The sequence below is a fragment of the Paramisgurnus dabryanus genome, chromosome 8 (genome assembly GCF_030506205.2).
Source record: "Paramisgurnus dabryanus chromosome 8, PD_genome_1.1, whole genome shotgun sequence".
In the NCBI taxonomy this organism is placed as follows: domain Eukaryota; kingdom Metazoa; phylum Chordata; class Actinopteri; order Cypriniformes; family Cobitidae; genus Paramisgurnus; species Paramisgurnus dabryanus.
Window position 1 is genome coordinate 2656209 of NC_133344.1, and position 18067 is coordinate 2674275.

Here is an 18067-nt window from a genome sequence, read left to right on the forward strand (position 1 = left end):
TAAATCTTATAAGAGTTTAATGATTTCTGTTTAGGTCCACCAAATATAAATTGTTATAAGAAATACATTGCTTTCTTAAGATAATGCACACTTTTTTTGTCTTTAAAAATATCTTTTTTCATACAGTTCCCATATTGTAGGAGAACTACAACTTGTTTAATAATTTGAAACATCCTATTTTTCAAAGTATTAAAGTATCTTTTGACATTTTTATTTCATTTAAATATAATAACACCCACACTGTCATATAAGTATTGAGGATAAAAAATACTTTGTAAACTTACTGACTGTATTGGAAAAATGAACAAAAATGTCATGTGCATAATAATTTGGAATGCAGTGTAGTGCAGCTAATTAAAAAGAACGAGAAATTATAGCATAAATTGGATTTTGGCAATGCCAGTGATTTTGTTCATCTCATTCATTTGTCAGACAGACGACCTTTTAGGCTCCCATTCCCACTGGGCAATGTGACATCGGAGTGATGTCGTTTTAATGGGCAAATTCAGTACATCGAAGGGGTTGTCTTTTTACGCCAGGTGACGTCTTTTGACGTCTACTGCATGTCTAAAAAATCATGTTTGTGGGATCTTTGTGTAAATGAAAGTCGTGAAACCATACAGACACAAATCTTGGGCAACTATCACTGCAACAGCGAAACACTTCAGTCACTTCTTGCCAGCTGTGGGAATCGAACCAGCAACTTCTGGGTTACAAACAAGTCTCTCTAACCACTAGGCCAATTTGTGTTTTTCATGTTAAATTGTTAGTATGGTCATATACTCTTTTAATTTAACAAACTAATTACAGGTTTTTTAATTGTAAATTTAGATGAATTTGTATGTAATTCAAGAAAACTGAAAAAATACTGTATAAATAATATAGGTTATTTATATGTATTAATCCTGTTGATCCAACAATGTTGATTTTTTTTTAATAAACACATACAGTATATGCCTAATCATGTAATATATACATATAGGCCTGTCATAGATGTCCAAATGATGTCCAAAAAATGACCCAGGTCAAAAGTCAAATGTTGACAGTAAGTATGACGTCTAAGTAGGGTCATGGTTGGATGTCCAAATAGTGGACCTAGTTTAGACGTCAATTAGATGTCCAGAATTGATCATGGGCCGAAGGACAGACATGATCTGCACGTCTATCCGACGTCCAGTGTTTAGTGGGTATCGCTGGTTCTCCCATTTCACTATCAGAAGTTAAAGAGTGTGCTTTCTGAAATGGAGGAGCAGGATATCATACGTAAGTCTCACAGTGAGTGGGCTTCACCACTTGTTGTGGAAGAAAAATGGAGATCTCAGGATATGTGTGGGCTATCGGTGGCTGAACGCTGTACTGTCAAGGATGCCCTCCCCTTGCCTCACCAGGCAGATTGTCTGGTGGCCTTGCTTTGTTTATAGTCGCGCTTTGGTCCGCAACGCGAGCCTCCACTGATCACGCGTCTCAACAACCAGACGAGGCATTTAGAGTTGACGCACTCGCTGTCGCACTATTCTTTGAATTCAAAAGCAGTGTGCTTCTGTGAGCGTGCGCCTAGTGTCTGCGTACGAGCAGATAGAGGCTGTTTCTTAATATGTGTTCTTCAGCGATCTTGTGTCCTTGTGTCTTTGCTCTACGTCATCATTAATCGTTAAAGTTCAATTGCAATTCTCAAGAACGCAAGTACAGAGGATGCATGAAAATACCTGGATGTGTTCTTGATGTTGAGGATGTATCGAGTGCAGACTTGGGCCTGGTCCCTAATGGCACACTCCGGACTTGTGGACCGACTTCGATGACGCCAGTCCAAGAGGGTGCACCGAAGTGATATTTGGGGACAGACTCAAGATTCATGCCGGAAAAAGGAATAGAAGTTGCCCATCAGTGTGAATTCCTCCTTTCCGTCGTCTGATTGGTCTGATTTCTCTTTTGCAAGGACTTCTGGGTTGGTAAAGTGCACAAAGCCTGCTGCAGTGTGGGCTTTGCAGAAGACCCCATCAAGGGATGAGCACCCTTTGAAGCGTAAAAATGACAGATGGGACACCCTACGGGCTCGTAGACTAAGCAAGCACGCGCAATTTAAGGCCATGAGACTGAAAGTCCACATGAGGTGCGCCATTTGGGACAGGACGCTGAGAACGCTTTACGCCCCAGAAGTCATTGTGGCAAAACAATGGCGGAGGTCAGGTGCAGAGAGAGTCGTGCTCGATCATTATATTAATGTACTTTCGCGCTACAATCATGCGCTCTCGACATTTGACAGGGAAAATAACGCCATAAAGAGTGGTTCCGTAGGAAGCATTTCAAGGTCCTGTAGTGGGCTAGAAGTGGGATACTTCTTTCGTGCCATAAAGTGGAAATAAATTATTTGAAATTCATACAATATGATTTTCTGGATTTTTTTAGATTATGTCTCTCAAAGTTGAGGAGTTGTACCTACAATAAAAATTACAGATCTCTCCATTCTTTGTAAGTGGGAAAACTTGAAAAAGCAGCAGTGTATCAAATACTTGTTCTCCCCACTGTATAGACACCCAAATGAAAGGTATGATAGCAATTCAAACCACCAAAAATTCACAAAAAAAACTTTAAACATTTTGTACAGCTTTAAACACATTAACCAAACAATGGGTTTTTTCCACCCAACAAAAAGTTAGTTTTACCCAACAAATGGGTTAAAAATCAATGTTGGTTTTGTCCATCTTTTATCCAATGTTGGTTACAAAACAACCCAATCTAGCTTATAAACTTTTTCGTGATTTAACTTTAATAATTTTTTTGCTACTTACATTTTCAAAACTTTAAACTCACTGCATGTGTAACTCGATCAGTCACTTATTCAAACCTGTTATTTTACATTCCTTAAACTGTAAATGTTCCATACGTTCTAACATGTGATAACTTGTTGTCCTGAGTTCACTGGAAATTTTCAAGAAAAACACTCCCACATTCTTTATATGTAAATGAAGAGTAAAGGGAATTTTAGTTGCAGTGCTTCACAAGACTGAATATCTACAAACAACATAATTTTTAAGGTAAGTTAGTAAATATTAGATCTGGAATACTAACTTAAATGTAAAAAGATTTATTATATGGCACGCATGTCTTTATATCTTATGGAGCATCTTTAGCTTTAAGTAAACATTGTCATGCTGATTTGACAACCTTATGCAACGTCAAAGCATTTATTTTCATTCAGAGCTGTATTCATTTTTGACTCTTGTATTGTATTGTAATCAGCATTAATATATTGTAATACACATTAGTTAAAGCAGTACATGGGCTGACCCCAGGTTATATTTGTAATTTGGTCACAGTGTTCACATCATTTTACAACCATCCACTCCGCTGGTTCTCTTATTTTGTATCAGCCTCGCTCTAAACTCAAAACTATGGGTGCGGTCGTTCTCTTGTGTTGTTTCAGGTTGTGTAATTCTTTACATTTTCCTATAGGAATGCTCCGTTTTTTGATTGTTTTAATAAATTATTCAAAACATATATTTTTAACGAAGCTTTGAACTTATTATAGTTCTTGTGCAAATTGTTTATTGTGCTGTCATTATGCAGTAGCGTTGTTTCTTTTTATTGTTGCTTTTATTGTTGTAGCTCCTTGATTGTAAGAAAGGCACAATGCAAATAAAAGGTATTAATATTAGTAAGTTTATTTATCAAATGAGATAACACTGATGACATACGCAGCTGACAAATGAGCCCTCGCAATACAATCTCATCTTAATTTGTTTGTATTTTACAAGGTGTTTAAGTCGCATGAACTCTTACGACAACATTTGTTTTGTAAGATTTGCTTTTGCCCTGTGATGTTTAAGGGGTTTAGGGGTGTGATATCATTGTTTTTTATACTAATTGTAAATTTTGTTTGAACCCTTATTTGGTACCATTTAGAACCATTTTCCATAAGAGTGTAGTTGAAAATGCCTGAAAAAGTTGAAACAGCACCATCTGCTGTTTTGGATTGCATGGTCACATTTGAGAATCTCTGCTGTAAAACACAGTACATATTTGTTACACCTCTGCATTTTCTCTCAAATTGCTTTTTGTATTTGCAAAGTGTTTTCTGTTTGTTTGCAAGTCGAGTTTATCCTTTGCAAAGCAGATTGAGTTTGCAAAATGCTGGATTTGTTTGAATAATTTTGGCACAAAATTCGCTCTATAACATTGATGTATTTACATTTAAATGCACAAAGTGACTGAATTTGTTCAGTCTGATGGTTTACTTTGTGGCATATAGTAAATGATTTTTAACAAAAAACGTTTAACACAAATATTAGTATATTCTTAATTTAGCAAATTAACAAGTAGGGTGTGATTAATCTGAAAACATATTTAAGTACAACTTTTAAACATTTAAGTTCAGTAGAGTTTTTATTTAACTTTTGGGCATATTTTAATTTAATCATTAATCTTATTTAAGTTTTTATTGACTTAAGCACAGTGCAATGTTAATGTTCAAACTCTGTAATGGTTGGCTGACAATAATAAATATTTTTATAAGGAATAAAAAAAAATTCTTATAGTAGGAATAATACTTTGTTTTAAAACTGTGCATAGCTCTGAATATTTAGGCCTACTTCACTTCTGGATTTTAATGTTTGTTAATAATGGTGGTACTTGGAGAGCCAAATATTTTTATAGGTGGTACTTGGTGTAAAAACGTTTGAGAACGACTGACTTAGTCCAATGATATCAGAATGTCTGATTGTGTCTGATTGTCATTTTTATTTTTTTGGATCAGACTCAACAGATCAGATCAGAGTTTCTGTGAGAGAATATAGATGTTCAATCTGAAATGGTTTCGTAGTTTCAAATCAAAGTGCATATTAACATTTATGCATTTTATTTTACTTTATTTTTGGTGTGTATTTGTGGGAATTTTATTACATATTTTTTAAACGTTTAAGCCCATTTAAACACCATCTTGTATGATGTTCTCCAAATCAAAAGTATGAGTAAAACTCAATGACTAAATAGATTTTGTCCCAAGCAGCGACTGAACAGCTCAGCAAACACAGAACGTTCCCCTAACGTTAGTTTTTGGTTAATCGTTTGGTTATGCTTTTGGGAACCATAAAATAACGCTCCCATTGCGTTACAGACTGAACGTAAAATAACCTAAAGATAACTTAACAAAAAAAAACATTAGACTAGAAAAAGTTATTAAGTGCACATTTTTTGTAATCATAAAATAATGTTAGGGGGACCTTATTCTTATGTTAGGAGAACGTTAAGCTAACCCCAAAATAATGTTTTATTTTCGTAAAAAAACTTTCCTGGCTAACCAAAAACAAACCTTGAAAAATAACGCTCTGGAAACCAAAAACTAAAGTTAGGGGAACGCTTTGAAAACCAAAAATTGTTAGCTGGGGAGACTTTGTGCAAATTTATAAACTATTTCTAATTAAAACAGAACAATAATTTGTTAAATTGTCATCAGATTTATTCAGAGTCTGTGGTGTTAATCAGATTCCTCAGTGGAGATCAGACTGATGTGACTGAATGATTCATGGCTCATTCACAAACATTCAGATATGGATATTCTTCAAGAGTCAGGTATTCTTATTAAAGTCTGTATTTACAAAAACATTAAGTTTACATGAACAATAATAAAGGCACTGTGTAATTAAAAATGTAATTTGTTATATTAAAAGTGCTATGAAACAGTAATTAGTTCAGTATAATTAAACATTATCAGCATGTTTTTATTATGTATGACTAATGGATTAAAGAATGGTTTACTTGAAGAACAATGTTAAACTACTGTATAATAACAGCCTCATGCAAAGCATTCCGGGAACCAGAAATCCTCATCAACGTTTTTGGTTTTTTTTCCTTCAGATTTTGGTTCACAGAATGGTTTGCATGAGGCTCTTATTTTAATTTTATTCTGTAATGATAAAGACTTGTTAATGTTTAATGTTTATTTAACTTTGAACAAACTGTTGCCACTACATAAAATACATTTAAATCTACAGTAAATTACTGGCAAACAGAAACTATCTTCTTTAAAAAGTGACCATATGTGGCACAATTTTGGTTTACACTAAGGTTAGCGTTTGCTGACTGTGCCATATCTTTACCAAATTTACCCCAGATATGTTTTAAGATAAGAGGGCAAAATGTGTGGCAACATATGCAGGACACTGTAGGCTCGCACAAAAAAAGCTAATGCTTATTGTGCCAAATCTTTGCCAAATCTGGTCATGATATTTTTTTATAATATGTGGGTCACATAACATCTGGGCCACTTTAGGCTCACACCCACATTAGCTAGCGCTTACCATCCTTGCAAAATCTGACCAAGCTATGTGTTGTGTTAGCAAGTAAATACTAGAGGAGTATTACTGCCCTCTACAGGACGAGACAATAATGTTCACTTGTATGGAGAGTTTGACATGTTTAAGTAAAGCTCCAATTCAAGTATCTTTCGAGTGTTGTCAGTTGCTGTTTCATTCATCGAGTTTGCATCAGGAGACATAACATGGTGTCAGAAGTGTGTTAGAAACAGACAGACACAATTCGGTCTAACTTTAAGACGATTTGAAAAGAAACAGCGTGCGAACTAGCCTACCGGAAGATGGAAGTGAGGAATATGGAGCGGTTACAAATTCCCCCACCACAAAAATTTGACGTTTCGAAGCCAGAGGAATGGCCCAGGTGGAGAAAAAGGTTTGAAAGATATCGGATAGCATCACGGCTAGACGCACAGCCGGGTGAAAATCAGGTAAACACCTTAATATACACTATGGGAGAGGATGTCGAGGACGTTATAACGTCTCTCGCTCTAACAGAAGAAGAGCAGACAGACTATGCAGTTGTAATTAACCGACTCGAAAACCATTTCGTAGTGAGAAGAAATGTGATTTTTGAACGTGCAAAGTTCAACCAAAGACACCAAGAAAACGGAGAAACAACAGACAATTTTATCACTGCGCTTTATTGTTTAGCAGAACACTGTGGCTACGGAGCCTTACATGACGAGATGATACGCGACAGACTTGTTGTGGGTTTACGAGATAAAAAGTTAGCAGAACAACTTCAAATGGATGCTGAGCTAACACTAGAAAAGGCAGTCACTCGTGCACGACAGAGCGAGCAAGTAAAGAAACAGCAGGAGCTCATGAAAACTAACTTCAAAGCTGAAGCTGGCACAAATGTAGACAGTGTTCGTTTCTATCAGAAAACATACAGAAAAATCCAAGACAGACCGCGTACACAGGCTAAAACTTTTACTCCAAAACAACAGCCAGCAATAGAGAAAGACAACGCATGCAACAGATGCGGGAGAGCACCTGCTCATAGAAAACAACAATGTCCAGCGAGAGAGGAAAATTGCAACAATTGTCACAAGAGGGGGCACTTTGCAAGGGTATGCAGGAACAGAGTAGTAGGAGAAATAGAAATCAAACCGGATGAATCAACTGATGATGAGGATACAGCATATTTGGGGTTAGTTAACTCGGAGAACTCAGAAAATGAATGGATTACAGAAGTAAAAATTAATGATCATAGCACACAGCTGAAAATAGACACAGGAGCAGATGTTACAGTCATTCCGGAAACAGAGTACACCGCATGTAAAGACTTCCCATCATTACAGTTGACAGACAAAGTCTTATACGGAGCAGGAATGAATCGTCTCTCAGTTAAAGGGAAATTCACTGCCACACTGACAAGCAGTCGCCAAAAAAACAGCCTGCAAGATGTGTATGTTGTATCAGGGTTGAAGTCAGGATTATTAGGCCGCACTGCAAGCATAGCACTGGGACTTGTTGCTAGAATTGATGCCACTTTCTGCCCAGAGACGGTGACTGAGCAGTTCCCACAGTTGTTCAGCGGTCTGGGAAAGATAAATGGGGAATACAAAATTAAACTCAAACCAGGTGCAAAACCCTACTCCCTTTCAACCCCAAGACGCATACCACTGCCACTCATGTCTAAGGTCAAACAGGAGTTGAAACGCATGGAAGATCTAGGTGTTATTTCTAAAGTCGAACAACCTACTGACTGGTGTGCTGGCATGGTTCCGGTTCCAAAGCCAAACAGTGAGGTCCGCATTTGTGTAGACTTGACGAAGCTGAACCAGTCAGTGCAGAGAGAAAAACACATGCTGCCTTCAGTAGAACACACCTTAGGGCAGCTAGAGGGAGCCAAAGTTTTTTCAAAGATGGATGCTAATTCCGGATTTTGGCAAATCCCCCTCTCTGAAGACTCCAGACTACTAACCACGTTCATTACACCATTCGGGCGGTACTGTTTTAACCGCCTGTGTTTTGGCATTTCATCGGCACCAGAGCACTTCCAGCGAAGGATGTCCCGTATACTGGAAGGCTTGGAGGGTGTAGTATGTCAGATGGATGATGTTCTGGTGTACGCAGAGACAAAGGCACGTCATGATGAGCGTCTTTGGAAAGTGTTGAAAAGACTAGAGGAGAACGGAGTCACATTAAAAACAGAAAAATGTGAATTCTCAAAAAACTCAGTGAAATTTCTAGGTCAAATCATTGATGCCGAGGGCGTGCGGGCAGACCCGAATAAAGTGAAAGCTGTCACCGCTATGGAAGAACCAAGTGATATCAGCGGTGTGAGACGTTTCCTAGGCATGGTGAATCACCTCGGGAAATACATACCTCAGTTGGCTGCGAAGACACAGCCGCTGCGAGATCTTCTGCGTGTAAGAAACATGTGGACGTGGGGACACGCCCAGCAGCAGGCATTTGACCACATCAAGAATGAGCTGAGCACCACACCCGTTATGGCATTGTACAGTACTCAAGCACATACAGTTGTGTCGGCCGATTCGTCTTCATATGCACTGGGAGCTGTCCTACTACAACAGCAAGGGGACCACACTCTGAAGCCAGTGGCATATGCTTCACGTGCCCTTAGTGACACAGAAAGAAGATATGCCCAGATCGAGAAGGAGGCCCTAGCTACTACATGGGCATGCGAACGCTTCTCCGACTTTCTAGTGGGCATAGACTTCCATATTGAAACTGATCACAAACCACTTGTACCGCTGTTAGGTTCAAAAGACTTGGACGAACTACCTCCACGAATCCAAAGACTACGAATGAGGTTAATGCGATACAGATATACAATCTCTCACGTACCTGGGAAAAACATGGCCACGGCAGATGTCCTATCGAGAGCACCTCAGAAAGAAATGACCGACACTTACCTAGAAACAGATCTCAACTTGTATGTGAACATGGTTATGAACAGCTTGCCTGCCACAGAGAAGAGGCTGCAGGAAATAAAAGAGCACCAAGACAGAGACGAGATACTGAGAGAGGTAAAGTGGTACTGCCATGAAGGCTGGCCAGACAAGTTTATGTTGGACGGGAGATGTCACCAGTATGCCCCGTTTGCTGGAGAGCTAACGGTAGAAAAAGGTCTGCTACTCAGAAACAAAAGACTGGTTATACCCAAAACACTACAGCCTGAGATACTGGAGAAACTGCACGTGGGCCATCTCGGCATTGTTAAATGTCGCGAGAGAGCCAGACAATCAGTATGGTGGCCAGGACTCAGCACTCAGCTCAAGAACCTGGTTGAATCATGTGACACCTGTGCCAGAGATAGAGTTCACCATAAAGAACCACTGATTCCCTCAGATTTCCCAGAGAGACCATGGGACGTCATAGGAACAGATTTATTTGAGTTGAATAACCACCAGTATCTTTTAGTGGTTGATTATTTTTCCCGCTACGTGGAAGTAGCTAAACTGTCTAGTACAACATCATCAGCCATTATTGACCATCTGAAATCATTCTTTGCTCGACATGGGATTCCTTCTATAGTAAGAAGTGACAATGGGCCCCAGTTTTCTTCCGACCTTTTTAGCCAGTTTGCAAGAAAATGGACATTTGAACATATCACATCAAGCCCAAGGTTTCCCCAGAGCAACGGAGAGGCCGAACGAGCAGTCAGAACAGTCAAAAGACTGCTACAGAAAGAGTCAGACCCATATTTAGCCCTTATGGCTTATCGAGCAACCCCTCTCTCCAATGGCCACAGCCCAGCCGAGCTACTTATGGGCAGACGCATCAGAACAACTGTCCCTATCATCCCATCTTCCCTCCAGCCAGGTTGGACTAACTTGCGGCTGCTGAGACAGGAGGAGAAGGAAAACAAAAGGAAACAACAACTGAACTACGACAGACGACACAAGACTTACCTTCTGCCTCGGCTCAATACAGGAGATCATGTCTGGGTGTCAGACACAAAAGAAAGAGGAACAGTGTTGAGACCCGCTAACACACCAAGATCCTACTTAATTGAGACTCCTAGCGGCGTGCTCCGTCGCAATCGATACCATCTTACAAATACACCTGTGGCTCCAGGAATATCTGAATATTCACCTGAGACCCCACCTGACACGATTGTAGCAGAACCACCCACAGCAGTCCACAGTTCTGCTGGACCTATCCATATGCAGCCCAGCAGTCCTGAGCCAAGAAGGTATCCAGTGAGAGAGAGAACAGTGCCAGGGTACCTGAAGGACTTTGTTACTAGTTAGCAGGTAATCCTAGGCTTTCTGAGTGGCACAAGGGGCAGAATAATCCCCTCACTCAGCTGAAGGATTGGGTAGTCTACCCCACCTTCATAGTTGAGTAATGTGTTGGGGAATGTAAAAGAAAAGTAACAATGAATGGGGATTAAGTTTATGTTTACACTGTGTTTAAGAACTTTGCATTAATTTTATTGAGAAACCTTAGACCGGTTACCAGAAAAAGAAGACAGGAAATGTTTCATGTTTTGAAAAGTTGGAACAATTGAGTTTGATAGCCAATAGACAGTTAAAACATAAGTTGAATAAATGTTTCAGAATTACAGAACTTAAAAGGGGGATGTTGTGTTAGCAAGTAAATACTAGAGGAGTATTACTGCCCTCTACAGGACGAGACAATAATGTTCACTTGTATGGAGAGTTTGACATGTTTAAGTAAAGCTCCAATTCAAGTATCTTTCGAGTGTTGTCAGTTGCTGTTTCATTCATCGAGTTTGCATCAGGAGACATAACACTATGTTTAATCATAAGTGGGTCACATTTGCTACATTATATCAGGACCACTCCCACAATACACTCAGAAAATGCTGAGTTAGGTCAAAAAAGGACAAACCCATCTGTTGGGTTAAATTAACCCAGAAAATGTTCATATTTGACCCAACAATGGGTTGAAACAACCAAGCATAGGTTAAATTACAATCCAAGGGTCAGCGTTGCCCCACATGGACCCAACACTGGGTTAAAATACATTTTTTAGAGTAGCTAGTGCTTACTGTGTCGTATCTGTGCCAGAACTGACACACCTATGTTTTAAGATAAATAATCCATATTTGCCATTTCATACATATCTGGGTCACTTTAGGTTTACACTCAGATTAGCTAGTTTAGGCTCATAATTCAACATTTCTTTGTTGCATCATGTGAACCATATGCATCATGCTTCTTTTCAAAATATGTGCCTGCTGCACACGCGTTGAAAAGGTTCATGATAATATAGACGCTCAACATTCACAAAATACTCACAAAACAATCAACACGGACTTGAGATTAAGCGAGAATCTGACAGATCCGAGCGTCACTTTTATCATAAACCCTTTAAACACATATGCAGCAGGCACTTATTTTAACAAAGACACATGATGCACATGGTTCACATGACGCATCTAACACATATTTTGAAATGATGAGCCACACACATGACGGGCTACATACATGTTGTAATGAGCTTCACATCATGCACCCTCAAAAAAGAAGTCACTGATCATTGCTTTAAGTGGCCCACATCCGTATGCTATGTGGTAAATCAGGCTTCTGGAGATGTTTTTTGAAGATGTACTCTCAAAGATTATCTCATTACATAAACCTATTAGATCAATTAACATAAAAATCTATAGTTTTAAAAGTGATGACAATGAAAGTTATATCATTTTTATAAAAAATTTACTTTAATCTAGTAGATTATGATTGAAACATACAGTTGTACTTTAGTCAGATTTTGCCAGTTCATAAAATCCATTAGAGTTTGGATATCAACTAACTGTAAACACTTTAGAAGTTATAAACAGAAAGATGAGAGTATTAACGCATGAATTTATGTATCTCATTATGTCTTTTTAAATGTACTTCTTTAATTTATGTAAAAATCTGTTTACAGTTATTATCAATTCAGATCAAATCTAAAAAAGAAGTATGAGTGTTTGTGTGAGGGAACATCAAGTGAGAGAAACCCAACACTACTGAATGAGATCTACACAGAGCTCTACATCACAGAGAGTGAAAGTGGAGAGATCAGTAATGAACATGAGGTGAGACAGATTGAGACACAATCCAGAAGAACAACAACAGAGGAGACACCAATCAAATGTAATGACATCTTTAAACCTTTACCTGAACAAGACAAACACATCAGAAGTGTGCTGACAAAGGGAGTCGCTGGCATTGGAAAAACAGTCTCTGTACAGAAGTTCATTCTGGACTGGGCTGAAGAGAAAGAGAATCAGGACGTCCACCTCATATTTCCACTTCCTTTCAGAGAGATCAATTTGATGAAGAACAAAACACTCAGTCTTTTAGATCTTCTTCATCTTTTCTTCCCACAAACAAAAGAAATGAAAATCTTCAGTGATAAATATAAAGTGTTGTTCATCTTTGATGGTTTGGATGAGTGTCGTCTGTCTCTGGATTTTAAAAGCAAAGTGAAGTTTTGTGATGTAAGTGAATCAACCTCAGTGGACGTGATGCTGACAAACCTCATCAAGGGGAATCTGTTTCCCTCTGCTCTCATCTGGATCACCTCCAGACCAGCAGCAGCTGATCTCATCCCCTCTGAGTGTGTTGATCGAGTCACAGAGGTACGAGGCTTCACTGATCCACAGAAGGAGGAATACTTCAGGAAGAGAATCAGTGATGAGAGTCTGTCTGATCAAATCATCTCACACCTGAAGTCATCCAGGAGTCTCTACATCATGTGTCACATCCCAGTGTTCTGCTGGATTTCAGTCACTGTTCTAGAGAGAATGTTGAGTGAAGCAGAGAGAAGAGAGATCCCCAAGACTCTCACTCAAATGTACACACACTTCCTGATCATTCAGACAAACATCAAACATCAGAAGGACTATGAAAAGAAAGTGAAAGATGAAGACATGATCTTCAAACTGGGAAAACTGGCTTTTAAGCAGCTTGTGAAAGGCAATCTGATCTTCTATGATGAAGACCTGAGAGAGTGTGGCATTGATGTAGAAGAAGCATCAGTGTACTCAGGATTGTGTACTCAGATCTTCAGAGAGGAGTTTGGTTTGTATCAGGTGAAAGTTTACTGCTTTGTTCATCTCAGCATCCAGGAACATCTAGCAGCTCTTTATGCTCACATCTGCCTTGTAAACAATGGCAAAAATGTGTTTGATCATAATCAGTTTTCGAAAGTTTTGGGCAAAATAAAACATAAATCATTAAAAGAGTTTTTATTAATCAGTTTGCATCATCGAGCTGTAGATGAAGCTTTACAGAGTAAGAATGGACATCTGGATCTTTTCCTGCGTTTTCTTCTGGGTCTTTCACTGGAGTCCAATCAGAATATCTTACAGGATCTACTGACACAGATGAGAAGTCGCACCTACATGAAAGAGGAAACTGTTGAGTACATTAAACAGACGATAAATAAGAATCTGTCTACAGAGAAATCCATCAATCTGATTCACTGTCTGAATGAACTGGGTGATGATTCACTGCTGCAGGAGATTCAACATTATGTGAGATCTTCATCAGTAGGAAAGACCAAACTCTCCTCTTCACAGTGGGCAGCTTTAGTTTTTGTGTTGTTGACGTCTGAGCAGCATTTGGATGAACTTGAACTAGAACCATTTATTGGAGATAAAAATACAGCAGATAAAGTTCTTGCGAGACTGCAGCTTGTGATTAAAGAAACCAAAAAACTCACGTAAGTAAAACTAACAACAATCACATGACTGTTTACATATTAAAGCAACACTCTAGTTGTGTTTGACATCGGCTGCGGCTGGATGTCACCAATCGGCGAGATTAGCCGCGTGCAGGCGGGGAGGAGCTGAAAACGGAGACGTGAAGTCGGACACGCTGTGGTTCCCATAAGGTGTGTTCGAGATCATCCGGCGATGTATGGCAATCCGTTTTAACTTTTATTCATTGTGTTCTTGATATCAACAATTCAATTTTCACTAGTTAAAATTTTAATTCTTGATATCAGATATTACATTTCTACTAGTATCAATGGCAATTCTGTATATCAACAATTACATTCCCACTAGTAACAATGTTAATTCTTGATATCAACAATTTAATTCTTGATATCAACAATTACATTTCCACTAGTAACAATGTTAATTCATGATATCAGCAATTTAATTCTTGATATCAGCAATTCAATTCTTGATATCAGCAATTCAATTCTTGATATCAACAATTAAGTTATTGATATCTGTAATTGTATTTTCACTAGTGAAATGTCACCATAGGCTGCCATTCAAATTCCATTTTTGATATCAAGAATTAGATTTTCACTAGTAACAATGTTAATTCTTGATATCAACAATTGAATTCTTGATAGCAAGAATTAAATTATTGATATCAACAATCGAGTTCTTGATATCAAGAATTCAATTGTTACTAGTTAAAATGTTAATTCTTGATATCAATAATTTGATTGTCACTAGCAGTGTTGGGAACATTACTTTAAAAAGTAGGCTAATTAGTTATAGTTACTGCGTTACATTATTATAAAAGTAATTCATTACCAGGAAAAGTAATTACTGCGTTACTTAAAAAATTATAATATTTCAAATAACTTGAATGCCCCTTACAAAATTAAATATGTTAAATGACTAAAATTAATACTAAAGAGAAACCACAAATTTTGTGGCAGCATGTGACGATGTGAGGTGCTTTATTAGATCAGAATTACTTGCCACAGACGTGGAGATACTTTTTCTTCATGGGCATAAGTTAGTTACACATTACACAAACATTCTTGCCTTTCACATCAAAAATGGAAAAGTAGTGCTTTATACTTCGTGTTTGCGACCGCTACCTTTGAGCTTGTTGTACTTGCCATCACCCTGTCGCCGGTGTTTTCGGAGTGATTGATGCGCGATGACCGGGCTGCATGTCAGTGCTTTGAGATGAGGCACAGTGAGCAGCAGCAACGCTGCTCGTTGAGAAGAGAAAACGACGCGTATTTTCATGTCAGTCTACAAAAGTCTCCAACCACGCCAGAAAAGATAGCTAGATTTGCCCGTTAAAGTCGCTAAAGTGATAGAAAGTTGCTAAATCTAGCGACAAAGTTGCTCAGACTTTTTTACACTGCTCGCTCGCTCAGACTCGGACTGTGCGAGTGGGCGTGCCTGTTTGTGAACTCTGCCTCTGGTTGGCTAACGATGGAAACTAAGCCAATCAACATCAGGGCTGCGTTCAGCCCCGACAGAACGTTGCACAACGTTTATTAAACAGAAACGGTGATGCATTGAACACCCTGTTGTGATGACGCAAGAGTTGCAACTACGGTAGCTGAGAGGCCATTCTTTGTGTTCTTTTTTAAATGTTTCTGAAGCCTGATGAAATCATTATAAATGTGTGTTTAATACTGTAAAATACCCTCGATGTTACAGTCACTGACCTTGCCGACCAGAATGAAAGACAACATTCCAACTTGAACCCATTGAGAGAGCTGTCTCTTTACTATCGCGTGGTTTTATACATCTTGCCGCTGATTGGGGTGACATTTCTGACACACCCACCAAACAAGAGAAAACGCTTCTAAAACCTGTTGCATTCCGTTGCACACCGTTTCAAGGAAACATGTCGTTCAACCCGGAAACCGTAGCAAAACGTTGCGCACCGGTGTGAGATTGAACGTGCCCCAGCTATGTGGTTCTCCCACCCCCTGTAACACACACACACACACACACACCAATCAGCATCCGTTATGTTTCTCCCAACACACACACAAGAGAAAATCAATGTTTGGCTGAGAAAGCGAGCATACGCGGATGAAAATCACTACAGTGAGATCAATTTTAGTAACGCGCAGCATTTTAATGTCAGTAACGATAACGGCGTTATAACGGGGGAAATAGTAATTTATTTGATTACTCGTTACTGAAAAAAATAACGCAGTTACTAACGCCAATTACTTATAACGCCGTTATTCCCATCACTGGTCACTAGTGACCATTTTAATTTCTGATGATAGTTTGTTTTTTCGTTTAAACCAAAAAACAAAATAACGAGAAACCACACGTTTTTCGTTTGTCGTTTCAAACTAAAAAACAAAAACCGCTAAAATAAGAGCCATTCTTCCGTTTTTGGTTTCTGAATCTAAAAACGAAAAACGACTAAACCAAATTCAAATAACGGTCCGATTTTGGTTTTTGGAAATTCCTTTAGTCATTTCTCCGTTTGAAGATCTACATTAAAAGAAAGACAGGTTGGCCACGTGACGCGGAAGTTATAGTAAATACAGCCTATCAAAATAAAAGCCGGTCATAATAATATAGCACCAGAGTAACGTTAGAAGAAAAAAATAAATAAATAGGCTTAGTGGTTACTGTTAGCGCAGAGTTGTTAGAGCTATATTATATAATTAAATTAATATTTAATGTGGTTTCCACCAAACTGTTCCCCCTTTCTACCAGCAGGTGGCAGTATTTAAATGACTGACTGTATTGTGTCTTTGGTAACTGTGTTTTAAATCAAGATTACTGATACAGATGTATTTATTGTTGTTCATTTTCGATTTTATTTGCAACTAGTTATCATTATCGTCATTCACCCCCAGCCCAGAGTTAAACCTGCATGCCCTTCTGTTTTAACCTGATTCTAACACTGCATCAGCTTCTTAGCAGCTCAGATCAAACAAACATCAGAAATGTCTTAATGCAGTAGGCCATCTGGCCAAAATAATAATTTACCAGTGTGCTATATAGTGTGTGAATCTTTCTCCTCTATTCCAGTGTGTATAACATACAACACCCCCATTGTGTTACACAAGTAAAGATAATCCAAGTCTTAAACATTTTTTCAACATATATAGCACATAAATGCTTTCAATGACATTGCATTTGCAATCTATGGCTGCAGAACATTAACTGTGAAGCCCTAAGGCTTAATTCTGTTTATTATAATTGCTTCTATATAAACATTTTATCCGTCTAGTATAAGCTTCCTCACATTATACAATTTGAATTAATGTTTGGGCAATGCGTGTATGCAGATGTGAAAGAGGAAAGTCTACTGGACAAGAGAAGACAACCAACCATGTATTTCATTCAGAGGTCTGAAATATGACAAAATACCCCCCACCCCCGTTTTCAATTCCACATCATTGTCCATCTGCACCCCCACATATTCTCACTCCTCCTATTCTACTCAGGGAATTTAAAACTGTTCAATTTAAAAGTAGTGTACGATCAAATACAGAAGTATTTTGCTTTAATGGGTAAAATACAATTTATCAGCATTCATATAAAATGGGTCACTCCACGACTACAGCACTGACTCAGATTACTGATCGGAAACTGATCAGTTAACGGAAATTGATAAGAAAAATTTGGTTGGTACAGTTTTGTTGGATTTAAGTGCTGCGTTTGATGTTTTAGATCATAGTATATTAATCAAAAAAATATGTTGTTATGGATTTGAAGCAGCTCCTATTAAATGGATGGAGAGTTATCTCAGTAACCGAGAGTATACTGTGTATTTTAATGGTAGTTACTCTGAGGTTGAAGAGATGAGGTGTGGAGTGCCCCAAGGTAGTTGTTTAGGGCCTCTTTTATTTTCTATCTTTACAAATGATTTTCCCCTTGTGTTGGAACATGCCACCATGGCAATATATGCAGATGACAGTACATTATATGCATCTGCAAGAACAGTAGATCAACTTAATAACATCTTAAATAAAGAAATGACCTTAGTTACACAATGGATTAGTGCTAATAGATTAGTCATCAAAAAAGACAAAATGTATGGTAGTTGGGTCAAAATTTTTTTTAAACACGACACCCACATTAA

General features: G+C 38.3%; 1 protein-coding gene across 1 annotated transcript in view; it reads left to right on the top strand.

Annotated features, from left to right (window-relative positions):
* The first annotated feature begins 5450 nt into the window (after positions 1 to 5450).
* LOC135771641 (protein NLRC3-like) overlaps positions 5451 to 18067 on the top strand; it is a 91153-nt gene continuing 78536 nt past the window's right edge. Inside the window, exons 1-2 of the mRNA XM_073815451.1 lie at positions 5451 to 5568; positions 12183 to 13964. Coding sequence (XP_073671552.1) covers positions 5522 to 5568; positions 12183 to 13964 — 1829 coding nt within the window. The 5' untranslated portion in view covers positions 5451 to 5521. The remainder of the gene's footprint in view (positions 5569 to 12182; positions 13965 to 18067) is intronic.